Source organism: Haliotis rubra, unplaced genomic scaffold (assembly GCF_003918875.1).
Source record: "Haliotis rubra isolate DU_JTF1 unplaced genomic scaffold, ASM391887v1 Scf322, whole genome shotgun sequence".
In the NCBI taxonomy this organism is placed as follows: domain Eukaryota; kingdom Metazoa; phylum Mollusca; class Gastropoda; order Lepetellida; family Haliotidae; genus Haliotis; species Haliotis rubra.
The window spans coordinates 134,784-157,175 of NW_025766994.1; the positions used below are offsets into that span (position 1 = coordinate 134,784).

General features: G+C 39.9%; 1 protein-coding gene across 1 annotated transcript; it reads left to right on the plus strand.

The window, feature by feature from the left end:
• The first annotated feature begins 12,784 nt into the window (after positions 1-12,784).
• On the plus strand, positions 12,785-19,788 carry LOC124283811. The gene is made up of 4 exons (XM_046719836.1): positions 12,785-12,806; positions 16,956-17,151; positions 18,266-18,373; positions 18,705-19,788. Exons 2-4 carry the CDS (start codon positions 16,960-16,962, stop codon positions 18,846-18,848), a joined length of 444 nt encoding a protein of 147 aa, XP_046575792.1. The 5' UTR covers positions 12,785-12,806; positions 16,956-16,959; the 3' UTR covers positions 18,849-19,788.
• Positions 19,789-22,392: the final 2,604 nt, after the last annotated feature.

The window sequence follows — 22,392 nt, forward strand, 5'->3', positions numbered from 1 at the left end:
TGAAACAAAGCACCCGTGATACCGAACCCAGTCAGAGCGGGTGGGCGTGGACTTAAGTTGTAATGAAGACTTTCATTAGCTGGTTCATTTGCTGATATGCTCAGGTCTGTCTGTGTGTATAGGCATCAAGCCGCGCGAACCTATTCACCTATTCACTACAAACCTCATTTCACCCCAGCTGGGGTTATTTAGCGAATCGTTTGAACTCCGATTTCACAGGGTTTTTTCATCTCGTATTTTTCAACTTTATGAGTTGAATTTGCATTTTTGATGATTTGTTACTATAAGTCCATACAGAAAGATGTCAGAATCTGCAAAGTTGTGTTTTGCGTTGCATGTAAGCTTTAAGGATTCCGAACTTGCACTGGTGCAACCTGAAACTGCAAAATACAACCTCATGTATATACCAACTTGCACCCAGTACATGTGAATATTTTGCTGTTCAAAGAACACAGACTTCATCTGGAAACCAGAATGATTTGGAACTGGCTTGGAGCAGTGACTCTAATGATGACACAGGCAATGATTGAATGACAACTACTCTTCATGTCAGGAGGCTGTGAGTGTTCATTTATGAAATGGTGTACATGCTTTTGTAACTTCTTTGCCCTGGTGATCCATGTTAACATCATGCAGACAGGAAGTCAGACAAGCAATCAGATTGTGTTGTACTGTCATGTTTTGTTCTATTGCTAACTTCGTGTTTAAGTTAGGGATGGTAGCTATCTTTCATAGTCTTCCATGGTTTATGAATTTCCTGTAGGATGTTCTTATACAGGATGAGTATTTTACCTGTGAGTGACCTCGTCACCTGGTGGTACAGAGTACACTGAATGTCTACTGTGATGTGTTAGCCGTTGGGGAGGACATGGATGTGGCATATTATAACCTCTCATGGTCCAGCCAAGGAATATCCGAGAAGATCTGGGTTAGACTTGGTCTTCAGTAATCTATGCTTGTCATAAGGGGCACTAACGGGATTGGGTGGTCAGGCTCGCTGACTTGGTTGACACTTGTCATCATATCCGAATTGCGTGGAATGATGCTTATGCTGTTGATCACTGGATTGTCTGGTCCAGCTGCTGTACAGCTGTAATATTGCTGAGTGAGGCGTTAAACAACAAACCAACCAACCAGGGAATACAGACAAACCCTCAGTTGTGTGTCTCTACCTGTATATGGTTAAGATATCTGATTTTTATGAATTTCATGGAATTTCAGAAAATATGATTGTCAAGATGTTTCTGTCTCAGCAATGCCACTTTCTTGCCCAGGATTGCCTGTAGAATTTGTATTTGTTGGCAAACACTGCTGATGAAGTCTCTAGGTGTTGCCACGGTTTTATTGTAAGGTGACACCAGCAACATTGTGTCAGTGGATGGTACGCCATAAAGCAATAGGTACTGTAAGACTGGTGATTAATTATTTGTGTATGGATGAAGGAGGGGGCAGGAAATAATGTTTTTTAATTGATATGAGCATGATTTAGGGACTTGTAATTTATTAAGTGGGAAGGGGTGCACAAAGTAATATTACATCAGCAACATATGATAGTCCTGAGAAAAATGGTCCCCCCCCAAACCCCCTCTCCTAATGAAAAATGACCAGTCCCTTCCATCTTGCATGTCCTGCCATGCAGCGATAACTGTGACTCAAAGGAGGTATGACTGGCAACTCAACCCTTCCTTCCCCGTGTCATACAATAATTACGGGGAAGTTTGTTGTCCAGTAAGTCAGTATGGAGGTACATATACTTCATAGTGGTGGCAATTCCTGCTGTGTGTTGTGAAACAGTTGCTCAAATTAGTGGCTAATTCCTTAAACAGTGTTTATGTGCTGCTGTCTTCTCAAGTGCCAGTGTTACAGGCTCAGGTCATGAGACTTGCTTGGTACACAACTGTCATACTCCACAGTGAGCTAATTTTGTACACAGCTGTCGGGCTCTTCATGGAGCCAGTTCTCTGCACAACAGTTAGGCTCCTCATGTAGCCAGTTCTCTACACAACAGTTAGGCTCCTCATGTAGCCAGTTCTCTACACAACAGTTAGGCTCCTCATGGAGCCAGTTTTCCAACTGATTGTCACACTCCTCATGTAGCCAGTTCTCTACACAACAGTTAGGCTCTTCATGTAGCCAGTTCTCTACACAACAGTTAGGCTCCTCATGTAGCCAGTTCTCTACACAACAGTTAGGCTCCTCATGGAGCCAGTTCTCTACACAACAGTTAGGTTCCTCATGTAGCCAGTTCTCTACACAACAGTTAGGCTCCTCATGGAGCCAGTTCTCTATACAACTGTTAGGTTCCTCATGGAGCCAGTTCTCTACACAACAGTTAGGCTCCTCATGGAGGCGGTTCTCTACACAACAGTTAGGCTCCTCATGGAGGCAGTTCTCTACACAACTGTAAGGCTCCTCATGGAGCCATTTCTCTACACAACAGTTAGGCTCCTCATGGAGGCAGTTCTCTACACAACTGTTAGGCTCCTCATGGAGCCAGTTCTCTACACAACTGTTAGGCTCCTCATGTAGCCAGTTCTCTACACAACAGTTAGGCTCTTCATGGAGCCAGTTCTCTACACAACTGTTGGGCTCTTCATGGAGCCAGTTCTCTACACAACAGTTAGGTTCCTCATGTAGCCAGTTCTCTACACAACAGTTAGGCTCCTCATGGAGCCAGTTTTCCAACTGATTGTCACACTCCTCATGTAGCCAGTTCTCTACACAACAGTTAGGCTCTTCATGTAGCCAGTTCTCTACACAACAGTTAGGCTCCTCATGTAGCCAGTTCTCTACACAACAGTTAGGCTCCTCATGGAGCCAGTTCTCTACACAACAGTTAGGTTCCTCATGTAGCCAGTTCTCTACACAACAGTTAGGCTCCTCATGGAGCCAGTTCTCTATACAACTGTTAGGTTCCTCATGGAGCCAGTTCTCTACACAACAGTTAGGCTCCTCATGGAGGCGGTTCTCTACACAACAGTTAGGCTCCTCATGGAGGCAGTTCTCTACACAACTGTAAGGCTCCTCATGGAGCCATTTCTCTACACAACTGTTAGGCTCCTCATGGAGGCAGTTCTCTACACAACTGTTAGGCTCCTCATGGAGGCAGTTCTCTACACAACTGTTAGGCTCCTCATGGAGCCAGTTCTCTACACAACTGTTAGGCTCCTCATGTAGCCAGTTCTCTACACAACAGTTAGGCTCCTCATGGAGGCAGTTCTCTACACAACTGTTAGGCTCATGGAGCCAGTTCTCTATACCAATGTTAGGCTCCTCATGAAGCCAGTTCTCTGCACAACAGTTAGGCTCTTCATGGAACCAGTTCTTTACACCATTGTTGGGATCTTCATGGAGCTGTTTTTTACACCATTGTTGGGCTCTTTTGGGGCCAGTTCTCTACACAACTGTCACACTCTTCATGGAGCCACTTATCTACACAAGTGTCAGGCTCCTAGGTTTTTCATCTATTAAGTATTGTATGTTTCCCTATTGATATAGCCTGGCATGTGAGGAAGATGTGATTACACCTGTAGTAGATTTGAATTGATGAAACACTCCATCTCTTTGTCTTTGTTTATAATAGTGGTGTATGTTGCATCAGGAGACAGATATCAGTGATCTTCATGTTATCACTGGTCATCCAAAGTCTCATGTACTGCCTCATACGAAAAGTCGACGCCTTGGAGCTTCAGTTTGAGCCTACTTTATGAAGCAAAGGCAGATAACTCTAATAGCATGTTCACATCCCGATGTGACCCATGGCGTGTTTCAGTTGATAAATCTCATCATTTTCTATTCTTTAAAGGGGACAAATAATGCATGGTTTAAGATGCTTGATGCAATGTAGGAACTTTTTGTAGTGAAAACGTTTTTGTAAAGAAATAATTCTTGGAAACGGGAAGCACTGGCTCATTACCTATCATATTTAAGAAAACTTGGGATTGAATCTGAAACCTTGGACCAATGTTGTATATGTACATGATAAACTGGGGTTTTATTCATGTAAAGAGAACAAGCAATTATAAGGCATGGTCTTGATATCCCTGACTTGTACAGTGATATCAGCAATAGAGATAGGAAAGTGCCATTATGGCTGATTTAACTGAATAGATCATGATGAATCAACCATTTCTCACATGTATTTATACATCATAAACATGATGCAGTGCAAAGTAGTCAATAAACCAGTCTCAGAAGGGCTTGTCGGTAGTGTGAGATTATCAGTGTAGACGGATACAGGAAGGTGTATTTCACATAAAATATGAATTTGGTTTTGTAACTAAATGTGTAAAAACATAAAAGCCACAGAAACTTTTACAAATATATTCTGTAACTTTAAGTCAGTGCTATTTCTTCAGAAGACACTGACCCGTGAAGGTCTGGGTTAGAATATTGATCTTCAGTAACCCATGCTTGTCCTAAGAGGTGACAAACGGGATCGGGTGGTCAGGCTCGCTGGCCTGGTTGACGCATGTCATCGGTTCCCGATTGTGCAGATCAATGCTCATGCTGTTGATCACTGGATTGTCTGGTCCAGACTCGATTATTTACGAACCGCCTCCATATAGCTGGAATATTGCTGAGTGTGGCGTAAAACTAAACTCACTCACTCATTCACTCAGAAGACACTGTGATTATGTTAAAATGTTATTAATATTTGTTATGGCACAGTACAGGTTGTTGTCTTTCAAGTATGTGGTTGTGAAGTAATTGTGATGTATGCAAGGAGATTGTGATTTGTCATTTAGTATCCCTCGAAATTATAAATCTAGCCCTGCCATTAAGGTATATCGATGGCACAACACCTACCTGCCTATGGGGGCTTGGCCTAGGCGATGCTATTCACCATGCAGACTTGCATCCCTTTAGCCTCTGGGAAACTTGTAGTTTGAATCCCAGTTCACTGTGATTATGTTTGGGTTATTCAGCACCAGACCTATCGGATTCACCAAAGTGGTAAAGGTTCAAGACCTACATCACATCCTTCCATACATAAAGCTGACATGTATGTAGTAGCTGGAATACTGTTCAGGGCTGTGGATTAGACCCAGCTCTATCACTCAGTCAGTATCTTTCAGTCCAGATAGGGGCGGTGGGGTAGCCTAGTGGTTACAGCGTTCGCTCATCAAGTCCCGGGTTCGATTCCTCACATGGGTACAATTTGTGAAGCCCATTTCTGGTGTCCCCCGCCGTGATATTGCTGGAATATTGCTAAAATTGGCGTAAAACCATACTCAGTCAGTCAGTCAGTCCAGATAGCACTTGCCCTAACTCTTCCACCCACCCACAACACACTGGCACCATATTTCAACAAACACATAGTTTTCATTAATTCTGGTAACTAAAAATTTACTTATGAAATCTTTTAATTCAGGATGTTGTGTGAGTGTCATGTGCCCCACATCCTGTTATTTTTGTTAGTAGGAAAAAAATGGCATCTAAAAATATATAAACTGTTAAGTAAGAAGCCTTTGCAGAATGGTAGAAAGTGTTCAGTAAAATACATTCTTGCCCTGGCATGTGTATGTTGTCATGTGTTTGTTTATTTCTATGCAAATTTCTTGACTTCATGTTCATGATATTAAGGAGGAAAGAGCTGTTATTTCACAGATGTTTTAATGACTGTTGTCATGTTTGATCAGCATGTATCATGCTTCAGAATTCCTTTGTCTCAACGCAATCATTGTAAGTGGCAATTCCTAGCTTTGCACCATGTGAGTCAGTGCTGTTTGTACATTTGGATTTAGTCACATGTCATAACTGGATCTATTCACCTGTCATGACTGATTCTTGTCACATCACATGTCAAGACTGGATCTTGTCACATGTCATGAGCAGATCTTGTCACATGTCATTAGTCACATGTCATGACTGGATCTAGTCACATGTCATGGCTGGATCTAGTCACATGTCATGACTGGATCTAGTCACATGTCATGACTGGATCTAGTCACATGTCATTAGTCACGTGTCATGACTGGATCTAGTCACATGTCATGACTGGATCTAGTCACATGTCATGACTGGATCTAGTGACATGTCATGACTGGATCTAGTCACATGTCATTAGTCATGTGTCATGACTGGATCTAGTCACATGTCATGACTGGATCTAGTCACATGTCATTAGTCACATGTCATGACTGGATCTATTCACATGTCATTAGTCATGTGTCATGACTGGATCTATTCACATGTCATGACTGGATCTAGTCACATGTCATTAGTCATGTGTCATGACTGGATCTATTCACATGTCATGACTGGATCTAGTCACATGTCATTAGTCACATGTCATGACTGGATCTAGTCACATGTCATTAGTCATGTGTCATGACTGGATCTATTCACATGTCATGACTGGATCTAGTCACATGTCATTAGTCACATGTCATGACTGGATCTAGTCACATGTCATTAGTCATGTGTCATGACTGGATCTATTCACATGTCATGACTGGATCTAGTCACATGTCATTAGTCATGTGTCATGACTGGATCTATTCACATGTCATGACTGGATCTAGTCACATGTCATTAGTCACATGTCATGACTGGATCTAGTCACATGTCATTAGTCATGTGTCATGACTGGATCTATTCACATGTCATGACTGGATCTAGTCACATGTCATTAGTCACATGTCATGACTGGATCTAGTCACATGTCATTAGTCATGTGTCATGACTGGAGTCACATGTCATTAGTCATGTGTCATGACTGGATCTATTCACATGTCATGACTGGATCTAGTCACATGTCATTAGTCACATGTCATGACTGGATCTAGTCACATGTCATTAGTCACATGACAATAATTCTTTGCATTTTGTCCCAAATAACTGTTGGAAGAACTATTTTGGAATATTTACTTCAGTCGTATTCAAATTCCTTGTTTGTACTATGTGATTGTGAAAGAAAGTTTAAATGAACCTTGACTTAATCATGAGTACCAAGCCTGCTGACACTAAAGAAATATCAGTCTCCATCAATAAAGGGCTGTAAGCAAGCACACACAGGATCATCACACATTTCCTGGGTACATTTTCCTTTAACAGTTACTTTTAAGTACACATTCATCATTCAGAACTGTTTGTCGTATCATGTGTGAAGGTATGGTAGCTATCCAATTCCATCACTCAATGTTTGGGGTGGCCATTTCTTCAAGGGGTCTTGACATGTGGAACTATATAATGTATTGCTGATAATATACAATTTGTTGTAGTGATGCTTTGTCATGAGACAGTTCTAAATAAACGAGGCTATGAGAAAACAAATGTAAACAAATTGGTTGATTGTAGGTCTCTGTCATGGTGGTTGATAAGTATTGATGTATGATATTACATTGATGGTATTTACTGATTTTCTTGCGATATATATTAATCATTGACTAGCCTTCAAAATTTTCAGCATAGACTTTAAACCTCAAGACTGTCACAACGTGCTATGTCCATATTTTCATCGTTATGAAGATTATTTTGTTTTCAGTGATGGATGTATACTGGACAAAAATAGTGAAGGATATATGTAAATTTTCAAATTGTGAATACTGATCTATTTATTCATTGACACACTGATAAAATATCAATCATAAACGTACCAATATCCCTAACATATTTTGTCCAGTATAGTTTGAATACTTAAATTACATATTCTTCTTGAAATTAGTTCAAGTTTATATCCAATTCATATTGTAAATAAATGTAGATGAAATGTGTAGGGAGAGAGCTGAAAACAGAATCCCTTTGTATGGCCACCATCATAGAGCTGGAATAATGCTTATTATCCAGCCTCATGTAAGAATGTCGAGTTTTGATTGGTTCACGTGACTCTGATAAAATACCATGTACACCCATCACGATCCGCGAGCAGGGAGTACAAAGGTCATATCATCCCGCGACGCAAAGTGAGAAAAGCCTGCATCGTCAAGCCTTTAGTAACGTGCGCTGCATTGAGGTCAATCGATCAGCTGGTGTCAACATGGCAGCAAGGAAACGTTTTGCCACAACAACTGAGAATGAAATTGATGCGTATTGTTTTCTTTTGATTTAGTAAAAACATTCAGCTAGATAAATGCGTTATCGCATCGTGTCTCGGGAAATACAGGGTTTTATCGGTCCCTCGTAAGGTTGTATTCCCTTCGCCTCCGGCTAGGGGAATACAACCTTACTCGGGACTGATAAAACCCTGTATTTCCCGAGACACGATGTGATAACTTATAGTGTGGCATCAAACAGCAAAAAGCAGTCCTGTATCAGGGCTTGTATTTAAGGGCTTCAGGGTATGTTTTAAATTTTAAAAAAACACCCAGGGTATCCTGTTACAAATTCGAAGTTAAATTCCGCTGATTAAAAGACACCTGGAGATATACCAACCATTTTGACTTTTTCAGAATCAGTGAAGTATTTTGAACCAAACTGTGCCTGAATGATAAAGTGAAGTATAGAGAATGTGGTCACTTCATGAGTCTGTATGATGGGGTAGCCTAGTGGTTAAAGTGTCTGGTCATCACGCCGAAGACCCGGGTTCGATTCCCCACATGGGTACAATGTGTGAAGCCCATTTCTGGTGTACCCCCGTGATATTGTTGGAATATTGCTAAAACCTGTGTAAAACCATACTCACTCACTCGCTTCATGAGTGTTTGGATTAGATATTGACCAAACTACAGGCATTATCACATATACAACCATTGTCGGTAATGCCTTGGTATAGTGAAAGGAAACGAAGCATAAGAAGGGACAGTTGATACTTGAGGCTGAGGGATTCAATGCAAATGACAATGATTATCATCAAAACCATGCTGTCAGTGATGCTGATAATTATTACGATATTTTTATTATTATTTTAAATTAAAATGTTATCCCCAATTATCCAGTATACGCAGCTGCCACAATATTGTCTATGTGTTTCCATTCATGTATCTAGTAATGCACCTTTAACTTGTAAAGACCTTCCTTTCTATAATTGTCTGAGACTTGACTGATGCATTTCCACTTTCTGTATTATTTCCATGTGAAGTTTTTATACAGATGGTGGTACCTTTCACAAGCATGTGATCAACAGCTGGTTAATTGTCTGGCAGTTTTCAGATTAATAAGTTGTCATTGTATCCTGGGCCGGTGGGGTAGCCTAATGGTTAAAGCGTTTGCTCGTCACGACGAAGACCCGGGTTCGAATCCCCACATGGGCACAATGTGTGAAGCCCATTTCTGGTGTCCCCCGCCGTGATGTTGCTGGAATATTGCTAAAAGAGGCGTAAAACCAAACTCAGTCAGTCAGTCATTGTATCCATCTGTGCATCTTACTGCTTGAATGAACACGTTTAGTGTGTTACACAGCTTATGTTTTCTGAGAAGCAAACTCATCCAAGCCAATATACAATAACGTTAGAGTAGAATGGGTGGCGTCTCAATTCATTGACAGAGTTATGTCCCTTTGACATAATCCAATGATTATGGGTTTGAGTCACAGATTTTCCCAGGGTTCTGTTGTACAAATATGGCTGAGACTGTCGTAAGTTTATGTTTAGGTATGGGAGTTACGATCACCTTATCGCTAAGATTGCTTTGTAAAATGGCACCCAAGGTACTTCATCCCTTCTCCCACTTTCAGCTGCCACACCCTCTAAGTATAGGGGCGGTGGGGTAGCCTAGTGGTTAAGGTGTTTGGTTGTTATGCCAAAGACACGGGTTGAATTCCCACATGGGTACAACATGTGAAGACCATTTGTGGTGTCCCCTGCCGTGATATTGCTGGAATATTGCTAGAATATTGCTAAAAGCAGAGTAAGGTCACCCACTCACTCACTCATAAGTGTAATGATCTTTAGTGTAATGTTCTGTTGAGGTATCACTGACCTGCCCTTGCTGTCAGAGTAAGCTTATATACTGGGTGTTTAGTATTATCTCATGCCCAGACCAGACTGAGTACTTGTTTTTAAACCACCTGTCATATTTTATCAATTACGAAGGATATAAATTCTGTAACGTCCAATATATTTATCTGACAATTTACAGATACATTTTGACGCAGCTTGTACTCTCTCTCACTTGATTCAGCTTAGACTTCATCTGTCAGCAAAGGATAACATAACATGAAAACAAATAGAGAATCTCACCCTTGTGTCTTTTCATATGAAATGTGCCAACACTCGTCTCTATATATCTAAAACGCTTATGTTTGCTAACTATCTGTCATAAAAACTTGCAAGTTTCCCAGGAGCGATATATGATTTTATCAACCTGTTGATATATTTGATATCAAAAGACATGTGGATGAGATTCTTTGTATCATCCAAAATAATTCATCCATTTGGGAACAGTTTGGATCATAATGATACTTAGGGTGCACAGCTTACAGTTAACAAGCTTTAGTAACTTGTTGTATTTGGGGTTACACATTCTCAATAACAGTACACATTACTACAGTCCGTTTGAGTCAGAAACGGACCGATGAATTGCAAATTTTATCATTGTAGAAAATTGCCACATAAATATAAATAGTACACATGTTTATCATTTACTAATACCCAACAGCTTTCTTATATTTGAACATTTTCTGGACTCCACCAAAAAAGTTCTTTAAGAAACTATCATTAAAATTTTGACACAGTTCACTATTTGTTACGAGGGAGGAGTGCAGAGAAAGGGACAGCCAGGTGTTAGAGAAGCACGTGCACATGTGCCCACCAAGTTATTGATTCATTAGCCTGTGCTGTGCCGTCTCCATCCTTTCTCGCACACCTGGCTGTCCCTTTCTCTGCACTCCTCCCTCGTAACAAATAGTGAACTGTGTCAAAATTTTAATGATAGTTTCTTAAAGAACTTTTTTGGTGGAGTCCGGAAAATGTTCAAATATAAGAAAGCTGTTGGGTATTAGTAAATGATAAACGTGTACTATTTATATTTATGTGGCAATTTTGTACAATGATAAAATTTTCAATTCATCGGTCCGTTTCTGACTCAAGCGGACTGTAGTACTTTTAGTGGTGGAGTCCCAATAGGTATTTCTGAGAAATGTAATCACAAATATAACATGCTACATTTGACCACTTTCTAAAATGGCATTGTGTATTCATAACCAGCTTTAGTGTTAGACTGGAGATATTGTCACTGTGACCCCATGATAACGAACTCTAGGTCTGCAGATTTACATGCAGCTGTCTCCTCAAGGAGAGATCAGTAGCTCCTACCAAAACAATATCTTCTGTGCAAGCCTGTTTTAGATAATAAAAGAATGTTTTTATTGGCACAATGCAGTAGTATGTCATGAGTCACTGATTATTTACCTATTTAATAAAATGATACTGATTCACTCTTTCCATCCCTCTGTTCAGCCTTCTCTTCTACCCTCCCTCATTCCTTCCTTTACGTTTCAAGTGGAAAACCTATGAAACCAGTAAAAAAATGATCTATCCTATGAAGATTTTTTTACTTGGTAATTTTCGAGTATATGTACCTATTTGTCATCTGAGACGACTTGGCCTCGTCTGTGAGAGATACACTTGTATTTTCTCTTATTGTTGAATACTTCAGTGATATTTACATTTGTTTCATATTACATTGTGTAATAACAATCTATGCATTTTCTTGTTTTTCATCTTGATTAAATATTTCCAGACTCACAATGAGTTGTGTTTTGTGTATGACTCGTAAGTAGTCACACTGCTCTAGATGTGATAATGAATCACAGGCACACATATTGTTGAATTGGTGGACATAGGTCACTGAGGATTGGTGAGTGAGACTGACACAGATACCCAGCAGGTAGGTACAATGATCATATACCACTCTACTTGCATTAGGGATGATTTTTTATCTTTATATGATACACAAAAAGGATTATTATGAAATGCTGAGTGTATATTTAATATATCTAAATGTGATATGTTAAATCAGATAATCAGTATCAAATGGTATACAAAATGTATTTCCTTAATTAAGTAGGTCCTTGTTAAATTAAGAGCATTTGAACTGTATGACTTGTCTGTGGCCTTTCAATGTCAAATAAAATGTCTGCCTTGATTAGCAGATTGTGTTAAAGTAATAGATAACAGATTTTATAAACCTCATGGTGAGAGGGTAGGCAGGTAGGAATGACACATTAATCTCACTCACAAGACACGTTGCTGTAAATGACATGGAATAAAAAATTGTGAGATAAGATATGTAATGGGTTAGCTGACACTTCCTTGTATCAGAGACTTTTTGGTTCCCAGCCAGTACGTTTGCTTCAATAACATTGGTATTAAATATTCCATATAATTTATGTCTGTGTTACAAGTAGCATGTGTAACATTAACCGGTTTCATAATTGTTAAGTAGAATGAATCCGAATTTTGTATTATGAATTGTCATCTGTCTATAAATAACAGGGGTTTTCCAGAACCTAATCTATTTTTAGATGGGGTTTTCCCACATTTCAGCCGAAGAATGCGGAAATAATAATGTCCTTATTATTACATTATCATTTCTACTATTGGTATAGTCAGGATTATTTTCATGATATGTAGTTATTAATGAAAAATAGTTAGCCCACGACAGGAAGAGAATGAAATGAAAAGTGCGTAGTTAAAGAGAGCAAATACCATATATGGTTATCAATAAAAGTACGAGAAGACTGTCAAACAACACGTCAAAGTGCCAATCCCAGTCACACATTCAAGATAAATCTGTAGTAACTGGTACATTTACATAACATACATTACAGGTTTGTGCACTGTTAAGGTCACGTGACCAATAAAACACGCTGAAGGGTATTCCCCATTTAGAACTCACGCAATTCTCCGCAGTCAGCCGACCAGGTCAGTCCAGAGAGTAGTCCTCTCAAAGCAGGTTGCACCGCGTTGTAGTGTTCTTGATTAGGGTTTGCATTTCATAAAGGTTTGGTTTGCAATTCTTATTTCAAACAGGTAGTTTATTTTATAATACTCCATATATTATTTCTATTCTTTATGTTTATATATTTCTCGGAATATTGTCTCAGGTTTTGTATTGGGGCATATGTTACGCAGATATTAATACTTGTTGTAATAACTTCTACAGTAAATTAGGAGTGGCGTGGAGCTATGACAAAACCCTAAATATAGGTTGATTTAGATGTTAATAATATTCTTTGCGAAAGAAACCCTTATTAGTATATAATATTAATTACATGGTCGTGTGTGCCAGTACTGAAGGCTACAAAAAAAATAAAAATATGATTGTTATTTTGCAGGCAGGACTTTAAATGTTAACTCACTAAAGCAAAATGCATTTTTCAGTTTGTCTGTGTCACCAGTGTTCCCGATGGTACCATCTTTTTCAGTTTATATGTGTCCATTTTGTCATTTTTTTGCTTTCTTGGGGATGTGGGGTGTGGGGGTGGGTGGGTGGTGGTGGTGTATGATATATTTAATTACGCAGTTTCACTGATGATAATATGTTTTCATAATGCCGAAAAACTCTTAGTATTCACCTTTTGCTGTTTCCCTTCCCCCTCTTAGAGGTCATGGATTAGTCTAGTACTTGCATGTGTTCCCTCGTCACGCCGCAAGCTCGGGTTCGATTCCCCTCACGAGTATATGTGCTAAACCCATTTTTGGTGTCCCCGCTGTAATATTGCTTGGATGTTGGTGAAAGCGGCGAAAAACCATACTTACTGTTCTGACGATGTTCAACGTATCTACACCGTGAAACATCGTTAATACAAACCCGATTATCCGGAAACTCTTGATACAGGACGATTAGACCAGCCTCTTTCTTTTTTGTTTAGGAAATTTTTGATCAGGTCGGAGGTCGAAAAAACATAAATGTTTAACATGAATGTTAAGTAAATAGTGGGAAAAGGGAGAAATTATAAAAAGGTGTGTCATGTGTCATAAATCGTCAATGTAACATAACAAGTTTTAAGATTAAGTTTCAACAGGTTTTAATTGAAATATTCTCTATCATATATACACATGAACATATATAACGATATTCTTTTTCACATTTTACTTATTCATTGTCAGCGATTAAATTTTTAAATTTTTTTTTATTTTGCTGTAGACAGATTAGTGAATCAGGTTTTAAACATTTGACTTTACTGTGTAAATGGTGTATTTATTTTTATAAAGGGACATAACTCCGTCTCCTTGATACGTTTCATATTGTCGATTTCATAAGTTTCCGTTCAATCACGTCATCAACTGTATTTTCTGTGTTTGTTATTTAGGGTCCCCACATTCAGCAACAATATTACGAAACTGGGCCCGAGAAGTGATTCTACATGTATAATTATAAAACTACGAATATAGAATATTATTGTGCACATAGTTTCTAAATCGCGAAGTTTCTACAGAACTTGTATATTTGTATTGTGTATCACTGTTATTTAATAATGATCTTCGTCCCTTCAAAATGTACATTTTTATTGATTATGCTTAGACTTAAGCGTTACCACTAAAATCGTTTCCAGATATTATTGAAATAGAATATCATTGTGCAAACAGTTTTGAAATATAGAAGTTGCCACAGAACTTGCATTTGCATTGTGAATCAGTGTTATTCAATAATGATCTTCCTTCCTTCAAAATGTATTTGATTATGCTCAGACATAACTTAATAACCACTATTACCATATCCAGATATTTATTAAAATATTAACTAGAAAAATAAATTAATTATAGGATTTTTCATCAAAATTGATCAAGGCTCGAGGCATTTCGTTTATTGTATCCATTTAAACAAAGGACACTAACTGGCGACATATATATTCACATGACTCTTTAGTGTTTGGTACGACTAAATAAGCTGAAATTTGTATCGAATGAAAAACTGGGGAGACACATACACATAGCCTTGCTCCAAGGCTGTACTGAAGGCTAAGGCCATGGATGTATAGCAATTCTATCCTTTAAAGAGGCAAGTCTAGATAAGCGGATAGGACGCTAGTCTGTTAGAGGGATATTTATATTTTTTCGAAATTATGAGTGAGTGAGTTAAGATTTATAGTCACATCGGCAATATTTCAGCCACATCGTGCCCAAAAAGAATTCACCATAAATACATGTAAATTATAAAAACCTGTCATCGAAGGACAGTAAAACCAACTAGAATAGCACAGTATCAAGGAATAAAACTAGCATCTCTCTCTAATATTGGAATTCAAATTAGGATAATACAGTATAAAAATGGGCTATAGATCGCCAGACACGGAAGGTAGTAGAAATTGCCTTAGAGACTTGTGCAAGTCTAATATACACATAACGGTTTCTGTGTCTGTGGATACTGCAACACAAGGCAGCGATGCATAACAGTTGCGATGATGATGACGATGATAATGATGATGTGTCATTGTCACCACGCCTTTTCGGTCCAATATTTAACGCTTTGCTAGTTGAATATTTGTATATACACATGTAGTTTTAAAAGTTTGCTGGTTTGATGTTTAACACTGCGATATTCCAGCAATATGACGCAGCTGCCTGTAAATAATCGAGTCTGGACCAGCCAATCGGGTGACTGACATCATGAACATTGATCTTCAATGGCATATGTCAGCCAAGTCAGACATTTGCTGATGTTCTAAATCACCGGCGTGTCTGGTCCTAACTGATATTGACACAGCGTCTGGCGCGTTGGAGTAAAGTCCTAAAGATTCGGAAATATACATTTTGTTTTATGTACAAGTTGACTTCTTTGAGTGGCATTTTAGAAGTTGGGAAGTACAATATAGAACAAACTTTATGGATAACAACTTCTCCACATTAACCAGAAGGGTCAAGAACATCTGTTCAACTAAACTACAAGATGAAATCGAACACCTCAAGAAAGTCTTCGTAGAACGTAACCACTTTCCATCCCACTCCATTCTATTCCCACTGACGCGGGAAACAGATATTTCAGATTTATCGCTTCATAATGTGAATTCCTTGCATTTGAAAAGCCCACACAGTCAAGCAGTATGTGCTTGATGGTGAACACCTCATTGCAAGAGACACACATGGGAGGTCCATCTCCATCCTTTTTGAGTAGTTAGTCATGAGTAAACCGACTGTGGCCAATGCATGACTACTGTAGATTGAAGGGAAATAAATAAAGCGTATATAGTGTACATGCCACGGGCAACAATAAATAAAGTACTTGAAAACTACCAGCATTTCTCATGTGAATTTCCTTCCGTAACCTTTATAATTAGATAGAATCTTCCTTATTAATATGCAACACTTACAGACGCAGATTTAGAACTCCACCGTGAAACTTCCTTCCAGTAAATATTTTCTCCTACTTTGCTCCAAAAATAAAAGGCTGTCCTATTGAAACCAGAAAAAAGAATTATCGGAATACCCTAGTCACATGACTGACAAAGAAAGTGATTAAAACATTTTTGGTAAGAAAATGGTAATCCTTAATACCAAAGGCATTTAACTATAATATATTTTATATTTATTTTTATGACAAGTATTCTGTTCATGTTAATGTTACATAAAAAAGTATAAAACAATTAATGGCCCGCCTTGTTACTTCTACATAGTACTGTCTTTCCAAATAAGACGGGGTTTGTATAGCCCAGCGGTGAAAGTGTTCGCTCGTCTCGCCGAAGATCCGGGTTCGATTCCCCACATTGGTATAATGTCTGAAGCCCGTTTCTGGTCTCCCCCCGTCGTGCTATTGCGGGAATGGTGCTAAAAGAATCGTAAAACTAAACTCACTCACTCACCAGAAGAGACCGATGACGCGGTTGGAACTGTTGTCCGAATCGCTTTGCAGAGTTGCTTCCCTTAGGTCAAAAATGGTGTGTTAGAATATCATATTTTTCCTGATTATGTTTCCGGTTAGTAAGCACCTGCCTATGCTCTAGAAATTCCCCAAAGAAATAAACGAAAGATTTGCATCAGTTGAGCTGTGATGTAACTGAGCTGCATTGTAATGTTTACATCGGCGTAAAACCAAACTCACTTTCACTGTGACTGACTTGTATTGTATGACAGTACAATGGAGGACTTCGACATCACCACCAGCATGCCACTTTTGTCGGGCCTGGAGACGGCGTTTGAGGACTCCCTCACATCAAACACCTGTATCCCCCTTCTGAAACAGGAACTCAAGTCCAAGATCCAGATCAAACGTCTTCAGCAAGGTCAAGGCGAACTCAAGGTCACCTTTGAGCCGAAACCCAAATACGAGGTACGTGAAATAAATATGTTTAGTTTATATATCAGCGAGTTTGTGAAGGTAAGGTGTTTCGTGTCAAATGTACCGTTTATTAAAGGTTCATTTAAGGTTTGAACAGGTTTTGAGTTTGTATCCCCCCGTATAATAACAGTAATCAGCTTGCCTGTCCGTCCCTCCGTCCGTCTATATCATAAGCCATCTACCATATCTGACATCCACTTGATCATCCAAACACTATAAAACCTGACATACACAGTTCCTTATCCATACTCCTTGTTTTCAATAGCTCAATAACCTGTAGGGGCGGTGGGGTAGCCTAGTGGTTAAAGCGTTGGCTCGTCACGCCGAAGACCCGGGTTCGAATTCCCACATGGGTACAATGTGTGAAGCCCATTTCTGACGTCCCCCGCCGTGATGTTGCTGGAATATTGCTAAAAGCGGCGTAAAACCAAACTCAGTCAGTCAGTCAGTCAATAACCTTTACACAGACACATGGATACATACGCTCTCATGAAGTTGGTCATAAGACTCTTGTTGGACTTGATGATTACTTCAAATTTGTGGGAGACGGGGGGATTTGTCATCTCTTTATGACTTTTGATACCCTTAACAGCATTGTAGGGGTAAAGATCAAATGGGTATTCACCTGGGAAAAACATAAGAATATCAGCATTAATGTTGTACATCATCTTCATTATAACGCGCGTGCGTGCATGTGTGTGTCTGTGTGTGGTGGTAGCCTCTGTTGTTATGTTGTTGCCTTGAAGATGTTGCGGTGTCGTTGATGTTGCCGTTATGTTGATATTGTAGTGAGTGAGTGAGTTTGATTTTACGCCGCTTTTAGCAATATTCCAGCAATATCATGGCGGGGGACACCAGAAATGGGCTTCACACATTTTACCCATGTGGGGAATCGAACCCGGGCCTTCGGCGTGACGAGCCAACGCTTTACCCACTAGGCTACCCCACCGCCCCTGATATTGTAGTGAGAATGTAGTGATAAAGTCAGATGTTGATAATGATGGACAACAACTTCTTTTTTATTGACTCACAAACTTCTAGAATGATGATGTAGCAGTGGTGCAGTGGGAATGCCGTAATGATGATGATGATGTTGGTGTTGTAGATGACGGATGAAGAGAAACAAAAGCAGGCGAGGAGGCGAGAGGTGAACAGGATCGCCGCTCTCAAGTTCCGGAGGAAGAAGAAGGATAAGATAACAGAGCTGGAGGAAGTAAGTCACGTGTGTGTACTCACCTGGTGGCTGATGGGGTGAGCACGAACATCACAGTCGCTATGGTGACACACTTGTTCAAATAAAAAAAAGGTTCCAGTAATGAACATCTTGACAAAGGTCAAGTCTACAAACGATTCCTTGTATCCGTGACAATAGGAGCCTTGAGTGAGTCAGTTTAGTTTTACGCCGATTTTAGCAATATTTTAGAAATATCACGGCGGGGACACCAGAAATGGGCTTCAAACATTGTACTCAAGTGGGGAATCGACCCTAGGTTAGAATGATGGACAAAGACGTTGGTTTTTAAGAGTAAATATTTGCGTTGCAGAAAGCGAACCAACTAACTGCTGAGAACAAGCGTCTTGAAGAGGAGCTACAACTATGGCGGAAACTCCATGAGACCCGACAGGACTCTTTCCCCGTCACCCCCGAGAGTGGCTATGTGTGGTTGGTGATACAGGCTGACACGTGACCCTACAGGGACCCCGGTGCCGAATAAAGACTGAGACCCACCACGTGATATGTGACAGTTTTGCCTCAGGGCGATGTGACCTTACAGGATTTTCTCTGTGTGGGAGAAATCATTGTATCTAAATATGTATATTTATTCAAAGTTCGCTGGCTGGATATGGTGTCTGGGAATTACAGTGCTTTGCCATCAATATACAGAAGGTATTGTATCCAGTTTTATTTTCTCCGATACTACCTTTCCACTATAGCTTTCAAGAGATATATCGGTCAGCTTTGGTCAGACAAGAGATCGCGCAAAAACGCTTTCTGATCGGACGTCATCATTTGATGGTCACGTGAAATTTTACGCATGTAGCTATCAACTGACGTTGTGTACCCGATCTGGCTTCACGAATCAAATCAATCCAAGTACAAGACCATCTTAAGTTTATGCTAAAGAGTCACGATTGTCTTAGCGCTAAGATAGCTTTGTGCAACAGGTAGGCCTTGAGAATGATGTTAGTTAGTGTGTCGAGACATTCATAGCGCTGAGATGTCTTTTAAACGTGACGTATGTTTTCAGTCATATATGGATACCTTAGAACTTGATTACACTAGATAATGTTTATGTGGTTTAGCAATCAAAAACTCGTAAATTTATTTTTTAATTCACCGTGTCTAATTTAATTCATGTACATATACGGAGACTTGCGTTTACAATTGTACTCTTATGTTGTATTAATTACAATTATGTGTATGTGATTCACCCACATTTATGCTGTATTGCAGTTATAAGCATGTTCTATACGTTTGTTTACCTGTATCTACGGGTTACAGTTTTTGTTAAATATTTATTTCTACGAAGAACTATCTACAATTATGTTATGAAGTACAAAAATGAAATAAAGAGAAGCAAAACAATAATACATTGCTTTGTATGAATCTTTGCTTGATTCCAGGTACGTTTCGTTGTTTGTATTATCAATGACATGTCAAATACCAGTGACCCGAGTGTTGCATCGATTTTTGCTTTCTACTTGGTTTCACACTCGGGTCAGATTATGACGGGGTGACAAACCCAGGTGAGAAATTCTCTTCCCTGGTATCTACGGACATGTGTGTGAGATCGATTTCTAAGCCCGTGATTGGCTACTCCGTGGTGATGACCTCGGGTCTTGCAGATTATGACGGACTACTTTCCTGATTAAACTTCACAGATAGGTTACTCTGTGGGAAAAGAATGAGGTTACTCGTGCTTCAATTGAACGGTTACAGCCCACCTGGCCTAAAATTCACATCTGAAAAAACCCCACTTATCCACACTAATCCCATAAAACCAGTGAGGCATGAATGCCCACATAGCCTAATGAACTTTACCTACCTAATTGAATAATTTTAGGCCATGTGGGCTGACACCAATCGAACAGAAACTTGCTAGTCGTGCCAAACACATTTACACCTTCATGCCATTTACACCTTCATGCCATAAACAGGTATTTATATACTAGCCACATAAAGAAACTGTGCATTGTCAAAATATTATCCCAGTTGATAAGTACGATAACAATGTCAAAGGTACATATAAACTTGAATGGAGGGATCATGAGACCATAACAAGTCGGGAGAATTTCAATTGAAAAGTCAATCACAATGACGTCACGAGTCCACAAGCGGGAAGGGTCAAACGACATGTCACAAGCTCAATAACGGGTATGTCCACCATCGGCATTGAGAACAGCAGCGCATCGACGACGCATAGAGCCTATCAAACGTGCAAGGAAGGCTTGTGGGATGTCACGCCAGAGTCTCTCTAGTTCTGTTGCAAGGTCAAGGACGTTATCTGGCGGATGAGGAAGACGGCGTAGACGTCGATCCATCTCGTCCCAAACGTGCTCTATCGGGGAGAGATCCGGTGAATTTGCAGGCCAAGGCAGTAAGTCAACGTTGTGGTGTTGCAAGAAATCCATAGCAACCCTTGCCGTATGAGGGCGGGCATTGTCCTGTTGGAATGTTAACCCAGGGCCATGACGTTGAAGAAAAGGAATTGCCACAGGTCGAAGAATCTGATCCCTGTAGCCCACACCAGTTAAGTTGCCCTGAACAATCACCAAAGGAGTTCTTTGGCGTGCTGTTATTCCACCCCAAATCATCACGGAACCACCACCACAGCGATTCCTCTTCAAGACACAGGCCTGTGCATAACGTTCTCCCACGCGTCTATAGGCACGTTGACGTCCATCACTATGGGAAATGTTAAACCTGGACTCATCTGTAAAAACAACATTTCTCCACCAAAACAAGGGTCTGCGGACATGATTTCGGCACCACATTCGGCGAGCTTGTCGGTGACATTGTGTCAGGATAGGCCGTATGGCGGGACGTCGTGGTCTGATCCCATGATGACGTAAATGTTGTCGAACTGTGTTGGGGTGGATACGGCGAAGTCCTTGGATGGTTCGGGCAGTCATCACTGCAGTCTGAAACCTGTGGCGCAGATGGGTCACCCTTATCCATATGTCCTGTCTTGGCGTTGTTACACGTGGACGTTCAGAACGTGGCCGATCGATGACGTCATTTGTGTTCTGGTAGCGTCTCACCAGTGCAGAAATGGTGTTCCGGTGGCAGTGGAAATGTGCAGTCACTTGTCGTTGAGACATCGTTGGCCTCATGACGTTGTGCAGAGCCTTGGCATGCTATGCGTTTCAATAGCCGTATAAATTTTTGAACGATCGCAAGGGCAGGGGTTGAGCTTTCCAAAGTGACAAATTGTGTGGCATTCATTTGCTCTGTTTCTCTTTCCCGGAATGCACGTTCAAAAACGTATTGCACGTCTCAAGGACGAACCCACTGACGTCACGGAACGTGGCACGTGCATGCATGTTGGATACATGTCACTAATCCCTGAGTTGAAATCCTTATGTGTCTACACAGCTTTGATAAATTAAGATTTTAATTTTTTGTATGCACAGTTTCTTTATGTGCCTAGTATACAATAAAACACAATTAGAATAAATATGACACGAATCTAGTTATTTTCTAATTCCTTTTATGAAATCTTTTGATTCAAGTCATGAATTCATAATGGCTCGAACAATCAGTGATGCCTGTGTAAACAATTATGAGAATATTGCAGTCAGAGATAAAGGCCGGGGTTTCCTTTGAATATTCAAAATGTACAACATACCTTTACTGCAGAGATGCGACAAGTGGCATGTATGTCTTGCCAAAATACCTGACACGATAACGTCAGTGCCTGTCCATTGTGAGATCGACTTGCCTCGTGGTTTCTTTGATGAATTGATGAAGATGACATTTTTCACTGATAAACATGATTCTTTCGATAAAGATCCACTTCCAGCTCCGAGCTACTATGTGCTATTCAAATGTTAACGAATTCCCTCATGACAATCAGAACTAAAACACACTCGTTGAAACAATGTACAACATCGAACGTTTGCAAGGGTTCATGCGTGCAAATGGCGACGACACACGTCCTTTCATCTACATTTACATGCTAACATCATCGTTTTAGAGTGTTTAATTAATTTTCATGTGATCTTATCTAA